At 37.6% G+C, this 10,670-nt stretch overlaps 1 protein-coding gene across 5 annotated transcripts in view; it reads right to left on the bottom strand.

The window, feature by feature from the left end:
• Positions 1-7,061, bottom strand: part of LOC106940205 (protein lin-54 homolog) — a 20,300-nt gene extending 13,239 nt beyond the window's left edge. The window contains exons 1-10 of one of the 5 annotated variants that reach the window (XM_015022873.1): positions 6,915-7,061; positions 5,990-6,031; positions 5,622-5,881; positions 4,455-4,547; positions 4,151-4,232; positions 3,960-4,043; positions 3,204-3,327; positions 1,908-1,936; positions 1,715-1,800; positions 334-405 (exon numbers count right to left, since the gene is read on the bottom strand). In XM_015022873.1, the coding sequence (XP_014878359.1) occupies positions 334-405; positions 1,715-1,800; positions 1,908-1,936; positions 3,204-3,327; positions 3,960-4,043; positions 4,151-4,232; positions 4,455-4,547; positions 5,622-5,881; positions 5,990-6,013 (854 nt within the window). In that variant the 5' untranslated portion in view covers positions 6,014-6,031; positions 6,915-7,061. The remainder of the gene's footprint in view (positions 1-333; positions 406-1,714; positions 1,801-1,907; positions 1,937-3,203; positions 3,328-3,959; positions 4,044-4,150; positions 4,233-4,454; positions 4,548-5,621; positions 5,882-5,989; positions 6,032-6,914) is intronic. The other 4 variants (XM_015022875.1, XM_015022876.1, XM_015022874.1 and 1 more) reach the window with 4 other exon arrangements.
• Between the last annotated feature and the right edge of the window lie 3,609 nt (positions 7,062-10,670).

Here is a 10,670-nt window from a genome sequence, read left to right as displayed (position 1 = left end):
GCACCCCTACCCCCCTAGGGGGCACGCCCCACAGTTTTTGAACCTTTGGGCTAGGGTTAAGTATGTACTGATAATGGTAAAATTTAGGGTTAGGGTCAGGGTTTAAGTATAATACTAACGTAAATTACCGATATAGCCTGACACAACAAGGAGAAAATATTTGTCACACCTGAATAATAAGAATAATTGTTTAAGACATGCATCACAAACAAAATCTTCAGCTCAAACAAAGAGTGTTAGAGTGGGGGTAAGTGATTAGGTAAAAGCTAGCTTTCAGCTATTTTAGAGGTGAACACAATTAAAAGCAAGCTAGATGTAAAATGGTTGACTCACAGTTTGAGGCACCTTGATCTGGTACAGTGGCAGGGCTTCTTGGATCTCAACTCCATCAAAGCTCCAACAGGTCTACAGGGGTAAAGGATGAAAGTCAACTTAAGTCACTTTTAAATCGGCATCAATGTAAATACAGGCCAGACTCAGTCCTCTGTTGAAAATGGACGTTTGTATTTTTTAAAGCACAAAGTCTCTTTTCAATGTAGTTGAGATTCAAATCCATCTACCTGTAACTACAAATGTCAGCCAGTTTGCTGTTCATACAGGATTGTCTTAGGGATGTACAGGCATGGCTGAAAGCAAATTTATTTAAAACCTAAATAAGGAAAAAACTGAGATTCTGGTGTTCGGTCAATGCAATCCCCTGGTTGGACATGACAGTGAAAAAGCTAGGTGTGTTGGTTGATTGCATGTTTAAATTTGATAAGCATATTAGCATGATTATCAAACCCAGTGTCTTTCAGAAACTGGCTTTAATCTTGCTAAGATAAGATCTTATCTTCCTCTGCCTGATTTTGAGAGGGCATTTATGCATTCCATGTATTTATTACATCATGTTTAGATTAATGTAACTCTTTGTATTTATTGTTGGACCAGAGCTCCCTGCAGCAACCGCAGAGCATACAAAATGCTGCAGCCCGTCTGCTGACGAAAACAAGGAGGCGTAAATCTATTACCCCGTTTTGCAGACCCTCTCTTGGCTCCCTATTGCTTTTCAGGTATAATTTAAGGTTTTATTGATTGTTTTACGTGTCTAAACTCTATGGGCCTATCTTAAGTGAGCTCCTGTAGTACTACAGTCCACCCAGAACCCTGAGATCAACCTATCAGCCTATCCCTAAAGCTCAGCAAAGACTAGAAGGGACAGAGTCTTCTCTGTGGTGGCACCCAGCCTGTGGAACAGTCTCCCTTTTTCTGCTAACATCTCAGTCAGTTGATCAGTTTCAGTCCAGACTGAAAATGCAATTACTGTCCCTGGCCTTCAACACCAGTTAAACAAAACAAACAGTACTTCACTGATTCAAGTTTTTTGAGAAATTAAGTATGCATTGGTTTTTATTCATATTTTCATTTTTTACATTTTATTTTCTTACCAAACTTAATAAAATTGTTTTGTTTTATCACTTTGGTCAACTGAGGTTGTTGTAAATGTGCTACATAAATAAACTTTGATTTGAGGCATGCATGAAAAATGCATAATTTTTTTATAAGAATTTCTATATGTCCATCCATCCATTTTCCTTACACCCTTATCCCTTAGTGGGGTCGGGAGGGGTATTTCTATATATAATATAGCAAAAATAGTTATAGAAAAACAGTAATTTTATTGTCATTTTCATGATTATTTAAAAAAAAAAGCTTTAACATCCATAAATCTTACCTCTGCAGAGAGGCCTGAGGCTGGATATTGGTTGTCCGAACTCTGCACTCATACAGAGAACAAGCTGTCTGATGGCTTTCAGGATGCTGAGGATAAATACATCACTGAATAAATGGATATGATAAATAACTATTAAAGACTAACAAGTTTAAAATGGCACAGTTGTAGATGCAGTACATAAATCTTCTCTTACTTGTTTGGGAGTCTCCAACACACTGGCAACTGTTAAAAACAATTAAGCGTTATGAGACTATCTACTTCAAAATTCATAAGACATTGTTTTAGTTAACACTTTTAATCAAATTAAGAATTTAAGAGATTAAAGGTCCCCCTTTGTAGGTACACCTGCCAAAGTTTCACCTTATGCACCTTTGAAATGACTGAGTCTGGCCCCATTTCTCTGCCTCACCCAAACTACAATCCTGACTTGCAATCCAAATCCAAAGGAACAGAGTTCCTTCATCTGTAGTGAAGAACTCTTCTTCCTTCATCTCTGAAGGAAGAGTTCCTTCATCTCTGGTTACCTTATGATCCTCCATTCAGAACCAATACTGGCACCAATATGATTCTGTCATGAGGTGTGGTTGAGGTGGTGAGGAGATGACGCAGGCGGACCCATGATGTAAGAGTATGATGGTTTTAATAAAGATGATGCTCGAAACAGTCCAAAAACAGGCAGCACGGCAGAGAGACAGGCACACAGCCAAATACCGGTAGCAACTGACACACAGGACTCAAAACGAGAGCTAAACGCTATCCAGGACTTAACAGTTCTACTGGAGCGAACACAAGACGTAAGACAAACGACACTGACTACGACAAGGATCCGACAAGGAACACAGACAACAGGTGGGTTTAAATACACACGGGGTAATCAAGGGAATGAGACACACCTGGGAAACAATCAACGGGGAGGACGCAGAGACAGACTCACAGGGAACAGGACTACACAGAAACTCAAAAATAAACACACAGAAACACGGAACATGACAGATTCTTTTCTTCTACAGGTTGCTCTTTGATATATTATAAATTATATTATTTATAATTTATAAATAATAAATAATACATTATTTAAAATATATTATAAATAATATATTTATATTATATTATAAATATATTATAATATAATATAAATATAAATATAGTCAGATAGTACAAGTCAGATAGTATTAATTATCAGATAGTATAATTAATACTATCTGACTTGGATCGTTCCAGCCTGTTTGTTTTGCAGTAAAAACCTTATCACAAAAGAAACATGAAGGAAGCTAAGTGAAGGAAAGCAAATCAAGAACAGCTGCTAGAAATGATGTTTTATTATGCTTAACTGGATGATGATTGGTATGGCAGCATTAGTCCATAACTTTAGGCCAGTTCTAGCATGTTAAAAAGGTCTGAGTGTTGTAGTACTGCTGGTGTATGTAAGAGCTTCTGGGAAGAAGCCTGAAACAGTTTTATAATCTCTGTTGTTTCAGTTCATCTTAACCTTCACCTGGGGCCATTTTATTGTGTTGTTGTGTTTCTGCAGAATCCAGGGACAGATATGTGGGTCCTGCCTCGGGGGGAGTAACTAGCACTACTTGTCCACCTCCAACGACGTCATACATCACCTGGCAATTAAAAAGAGGTTATCTTTACTACTTTAATCCTGGCCCCTGGCTCTAACATGTGGGAATATTGTACAGTCTAAAAATTATATTTGGGCTGTAGTTCATGTTACGGACTTATTTACATTAATCTCACTTAATCCTTCTGGTTTAGTAATGACAACTTACATTTTCGTGTTGAATTAATTTAAAAGTTACAAATTTTTAACTTAAAGGAACTTTTTACTTTGACTTTGACATTGAGATAAGACTGCGGGAGGGTTAAGTTTATATATATTTTAAATGAATCTGAAAATAAAAGTATCATGACCTTAGTAAACCCATGGCTGAGCTCTACATGACACCATTCACAGCTGTGGAAACACTGGTACATATGTCTGTTATTACCTTTTCTGGCATTTTATATTAAATTTGATCTAATCTTTAGATGACAGCAGATGTCAATTTATTTGGTTGTTTATTTTGTTCTTTTTGTTTTAGTTTGACCTGGAGTCTGAAATAAAGTTTTATCTGTCTGTTATAATTTTAAATTGTACACATATACTCTTAGACACAGAACTCTACCGATGTGTGTGTGATAATGTTTGCAGATGCACTTTTACCCACAGAATTGAAAAAAACTTAGCTGCACTTACAGTCTGAGTGATGTGAGATGCAACTTCAGTAGGTTGCTGCTGAAACTGCAGATTTTCCATGGGTACAGGATTGTATAAGTCCACCTGAATAAGCACAGGGAAACCTCATACTCTTGGAAACATAAAAACAGATGTATGCAATCTGCTTAAATCTGTTAAGCCATTACTTGATTCTGAATGTTTGAACTAACCCTTACATTGGAGAAAACTGGTTCCTTATTCGACCAAATGGCAGAGGCTGAGTCGAGGTGGCTGCTATAGGAAGGACTAGGACTAGAGAGATCAGAGTAACTTAAGTCACCAACCACAGCACTACACAACCTTTTAACTATGGTGTATTAAGGTTGCGGAGCCCCACATCACAATAGTATATTGTTCCAATGCCCACAACCAGGTTTGTTAAATATACACTAAAAATAAACTGTAGCTCAAGTTGGACAGTTGTAGGACTGCATGTCTTTAGAGAAGCTGTGTTTTTAGTGAATGAAGACATACTCGGCAGTGAGTTGGTTCTGTTTCATCTGGGTTTCCATGTGGTAGTTTTGGTAGGTCAGCTGACAGGGCATGGCCTGATATGGGTACTCAAATCTGAAATGAATACAACTTGGGCAGTTTAGAAGTATATTCAGAGATTCTTATACAGTAGATCTTAAAACCAAACACACCCATGGTAAAAAGCAAAGTCCTTGTAAAGTAAAATATTAGACCATAAGGAATAATCTCCCATTTTTTTTCCATCTGTAATATGATGTGTATACTGTCACTGAAAAACAAAACAGTAAGCATCAGTTTTTACAAAATGTGGCCACCCTTAATTAATACTTGGTTTGAGCAACTTTGATTGAACTTCAGCATTTAATTTCCTGTGGTCTATACTATTTGTAAAATAAATCTCATAACAGTTCTCCAAATCTGCTACATGGCATGACATATCTCATCTAAAGTCTTCTCCAAGTGACCTAACTTATTAGTGACCTAATTTATTTGCCTTTTGGTCCTTTCAAAACTTTAATTTTCTTCTGATGAAGCAATGTCTATTTATTTTTGATATTAGACTCATTGCAAGACTTTCTAGTTGACACCTGAAAGTTTAATTTCAAAACTGATTTTGAAATGTTCATTATTTCATCTACCTTAAAAAAATACAGTTTCAATTTAAAAAAAAAACCCCACAACCTTATCATGTTGCTGCCACCAGTACCATTATGCTCATGTAAATAAGCAATGGACAGACATTTTTTCCTTGATGGTTGTTCTGCCACAAAGGCCATGGTGGCCTGGGCAGAGTGCCATATTGCCCATAACAAGAACCACCACTGACCCTGACCATTATGGCTCTAAAAGCCAGAACTTAATTTGGACTAATTTGCTTTTGACTTGTTTGTATGTCTGCATGACTTCAATTGCTGCCAAGATTTGGTATAACATTTATGTCAATGACTCCATTGGAAATCAATACTTATTCTACTCACTGTATCACACTGAAGGTCGAAAATGCTTTAAAATGATCTTGACAGTGGTCTAATTTGTTTACAGTGTAATACTGTGTAAAAAAAAAAAAGTAAAAATAAATGGTGTGAATATTTTTTAAATCCACTGTATTGGTACAACAGTGCAGCAAAATCACTTTACCAGGAGATAAAACATAATATGTCACATTACCTAAAGCTGAATGGGTCCAGAATCTCTGGTGAGATGATTTGTTGATAAGTATGGGGAATGATCCATGATAAACTGCTATCACCCCAAGTTCCTGCTCCAACAGGAATCACAGTAGAACAGGTTTCATGGACATTCTCTTTTTCAGAGCAGGGATCTTTCTGAGGAGGCTTGTCATCTTCAGTATAGACCTGTGTGGACTGTCCAGCATTCGGCTCAGTCAAAGCCTGGTTCATCATGCCTACACAGAAACCTGTTTCGTCCTGAAATCAGAAGAATGATTCTTTAGCTGATTCTGGTTTCTGTCTTTTGTAAAGTGTGCTTTTATCAGCTCATTTTAACGGAGTCTCTGTAGTGATATAAAAACTCACATAACCTTTGGTGACATGACACATGACTTGTATTGAGAACCACTGCAATAAATCAATATTTATGAGGAATTTTATTAAGTGGAGTTACTTATTAAAGAGCTTTAAGTTTTTGTAAAGGTGTAGCAGAGATTAGATCTGTGACTCTGAACCAAACTCATATCTAAGCAACATATTGAGTCTTAGTTTGACTTCTATGGGTCTCAGCAGGTTGTTTACTGAGAAAATTGATTGGTACTTGCTAGTCATTTTTGATGGTGCAGCTTGAACCAAAAAATGTAAACCACATTTTACTGTAATTTTGTCGACCCCCCCCAAAAAAATTGCTCTTAAAACATTTCCCTGTTTATGGTCCCCCCCAATAATGAGATGGGATCTACGCCCTTGGGAACACATACAACACAGAGCTTTAAATCTGTCTCAATAACGTAAAACCAATTATTTAAAAGCGAGTCTGCTACATGCGGCTGACCTCGTCTGAAATGTAGTTATTTCCCACAGTAGCCACCTCTCTCCAGGTGGTGGCAGTATAATGTGCGCACAAAGTTATAACATTATGTCAAAGAAGAAAAGGCTGGATAACTGTTACAGAAGAACTATCCGGGGGACGAAGTAAACATGAGTCAGGGTGTGTGAAAATCCGTGTTGATAACCGCTTCCAGCAGAGCCAGAGGGATAGGACTGCAGCTGGTTAAAGAGCTGGCTAACATAGCGACAGCCCGCAACCCTGCTGCTTCCACGATAACGACCCGAGCTGCTCATTTAGTTTCACTGTCTTTTTTATGTTGTCACTGATAACACTGACTGAATTCATAGTCTGGACCCAACGGCTCAAATACGGTCCGTAAGCAATAAAGTCTGGCTGTTTCCTATCTATACTGTACACAAAGGTCCTGTAACAAGCTATGGCTCGTTAAGTTATGCTTACCTTATTTATTTCTTGAGCCAATCTTAAACCAATGTCAGATAGTCTGATTTCAGAAGGATAAGAGAGTAAAATATAGTTCTGGGTGTCACAAAGCTGATTCCTTTTTTTATTCGTGTTATTACCATGGCAACTGATAATACTAGTACCCTAACTGACGGATGGAATGTGATAGCAAGAACACATCCGGGAACTTTGGCCAGCACCACGTCCCACTTTGGTGGAATAATTGGTTTAGTTGGTTTTAATTGCATGAATATGATGGCAGACAATTTGAATGATAGAATTATGTTGCGTTTATTGAGTTGGAAATAAATTCTGTCACTTAAGTCTGCCTCCAATGGACAAACAACCCCAGCAAGACGACCAAACCATATAATATGTGAAACCCTATTTGAAATAAATACTATATGTTATTTTTTCTTCAGTATGCACAGAACTCGGGAAAAGTGCAGCAGTTTTCCAACATATTTCCCATAGTGTGGCTATGGATAAATTATTCTGTGTTTTTTCTCCATCTTTTTTTAGCTGCTGCACGCTCACATGCACACACATACACACATAAGGTTAAAGAAATGACTTCAAAGGGGAACGCTATTTAGGGCATAGCATAGGGAGAGGCATAGAAAAGGAACCAGAAACTTTTGTTCAGGGCCATTTCAGTGTTTCCCATAAGGAGGCATGGTGATGGACCAGAGCTGAAACAATACATTTCTCTGTTGTTCCAAACAATGTTATCACTTATTATCATTATCATTAATTATCTTCATTATCATGGGCGTTATCATCAATCAATAAAATCCCCACAGCCGATCTTGAAAATTGGACGTTAAGATCATAACACTTAGCTTTCGTCAACAACTCAGAGGCGAAAGTGAGAGCTCCACGTGACGCAATTAATGTTCCGGCCGGAACATGGTGCGCCAAATAATAAAACATAAATTAACGAAGCTTCGAGGCAGATCAATTTTCCTCGAATAATTTTAATAATTGAGGTACTCGAATCATTTGAGGAAACGTTTCAGCCCTAATACTGACAAGAACTAAACTGCCAAAAAGAAGTTAATCTGCAGAAAGTCTTGCTGTACCCCTGAGACTCCTGAACTAGAGGCCTCGCTGTCCTATATTGCGCCTTGAGATCCGGTTCATAAACGCCATAGACAGAATTGGGGACAAAGGGTTCTGGTGTTGTCTAATTTAGATTTGGAACAAGGCTGGCATTGTTCTGAGAATGCAAACACAGTGCTAGCTTGTTGCTGATATTGTCATCAGCAGAAATGCACTGCTTCTGGTGAGAAACATCCAATCAGAGCCAGGAGGAAGGTCTTAACACTGCTGTCACCTGTTTTTATCTGGTGCATATCAACAGATAAAACAAGTGTAGTTTCTGTTTACTGGGTGTTAAGTTGATACATTAGAATTTGGTGAAGATCAGCTCATTTCTTTTATGTCCTGATTCACAAAACCCTACATTTGAAAAACAGTTTTTCTTTTTATCATGACCTTATGTATAGCTATGTGAAAAGAGCTGGTTGTTAATGTGGTTATGGAGACACATTTTCTGTAGTTTACCCATGTGACTTACCAAGTCATGGGCTGTGCTACAGAAGTAAATAGTTTATCCAAAGCGATGCTAGCTCCTTGTCACAACAATCCCGTCCAAGATTAGCTACACATAAAATGCCAAACATTAGTCTGTATAAATAGGCTTGTTTACATTAACTTTCCTCACAGCTTTATTGAACATTTCCTCAGGTGGTGGTAGCGAGATTTAAGTTCAAGATGTTGAACACTATGTTTAGTGCCTTATCACTCTGATTACTTCAGTCCAAATATAACTGCTCTATATGTCAAAGCTTGTTGATCATGGTTGTTGTATTGAAGAGTTTGTACTGGCTTCAAGGGTTTTATTGCATTTTGTAGCAACATGGAGGGTCGCTATGCAGGACAGCCAGCTTTGTTACCTTCATAAAAAGTGGCAGATGATGCTGCAAATGTTAAAAAATTGAGAGATTTTTTTCCTTCATATAAAAGCACACTTTGTCCTTGCAGTTATAGAGTTCTATAAACCACGTACTCAGTGGTGTGAAAATGTTTTTACTTGTCAGGGCTAAATGTTCACAAAACAATTTTATGCCATACAAAAATGACTGTGTTGTGTAGTGTAACTTACTACAATACATGCAGTATATACAATACACACTAAATGCTAAACTTGACTTTCCTTAGGCTTTACAGGAGCTGTCAAAAACACACTCAGATCTTCACATTGTTACACTTGGTAAGTCTGTCTGTACTTTGTCCGTCCCTTATATTTCATCAACAACATTGAAACCCCTGTCTTGTTAGAACCCACCAGTTAGAATAACATAATTTTTTGTTTCATTGGAGATGGCTTAATGTTATATCCTTCATGAAGTCCTTTGTGCAGTGCTTATATGAATGTGAACAAACAAGTTTCAGTGTGAAAACACAAAGCAAATGAATAAATAAATAATAATTATAAAATAATGATATAATCCCAGTGCCCAACCCCACATGAACCCACATTTCATTTATGATTGTGGGTCAAAGTTGATTGAATGGAACAGATTGAGGGGTTTGCTTTAAATACTGAGGCTAATTGGTATGTATAATGGACACATTCTATAATAACAATATCTAAGACCTCTAACTGGTGAAAATGAGTTTAAAAAATGAGAGAGCCAGAGAGTTCTCTGCAGTAAATGTAGAAATAAACATGCTGTTGAAAGCTATTCCACAGTAAGCAGTCGTGTGTTGAGCCAGACCAGCATGCCACTTTTTGTTAGGCAGTTGCACAAGGACATTGTGTACACACCTTGTCCTCCTGAAGGTTCATCAAACCTGACTTGTTTGGTCAGGTTTGATGAACCTGATGGTTTGATGTGCTGATCCGACTCCGTTTTCTTTTTCAGTGAGAATGAAAGTGTCCTCAGATAACATGCATTTGATGCTCATTGGTGCCCAAACTGATGGACATTTACATTTACATGAGACAAACACTGAGAAAATATTCTGTTTACTTTGTAATCATTTATTGAGGGTTTCTCATAAATGTTGTGTGTTACATTATTATATGTAGCTAAATGGGGTCAGTTTCGTAATTTAGTTTTAAATAATAAAATATTAAAATGGTGAAAAAATATTGGTTCCAATGCCCCTTGAATAAATAACACTGAATGCAGTCACATTTCACTATATTATAGGTTAAGGTAAGTTTTGGTTTTTGTATTTTTTAACTGACAGTACGTTTGTTTGACTGTCACACATTTTCAGGTAAAAAGTTTATGTATTTACACAAACTTTCATGTAACATTCATTTTTTTACATACTCATTTGTGCATCAAACACTGTGCCGCAACAGTTTTTGAGTTGTGCACGCTGTATACCCGAGGCCCCAGGTCATCCAGGGTGAACCCAACACATGGGACTCGATACCAACAGCACTGACGACTAGTTGACATTTTTCAGCTTTCTTGTCTCGCAGAGCTTGCACGTCTGTGTGTACAAGCTCAAAATTTCACAAGCACAAATTTTATAGGAGGAGGGCAAGTGATTGTTGCCTCATTACTCACATTTCATAGGAAATTAATGGACAAGGAGTGATGTTGCCTGCTGTGTGTCAAACAGTCAGTCAGGGTTTCCCCCAGAAAACTTGCTAAGCCCGGTGGTGGGGGCATCGAGGCGGTCCACAGGTGATCTATTGTGTTTTTGTATTAAAAGATGTTAAGTTGACAG

Source organism: Poecilia latipinna, unplaced genomic scaffold (genome assembly GCF_001443285.1).
Source record: "Poecilia latipinna isolate Pla-1442-1.1 unplaced genomic scaffold, P_latipinna-1.0 Scaffold3124, whole genome shotgun sequence".
Taxonomy (NCBI): domain Eukaryota; kingdom Metazoa; phylum Chordata; class Actinopteri; order Cyprinodontiformes; family Poeciliidae; genus Poecilia; species Poecilia latipinna.
Note: the sequence above shows the minus strand (reverse complement) of the source record. Positions and strands in the feature narration are given on the sequence as shown.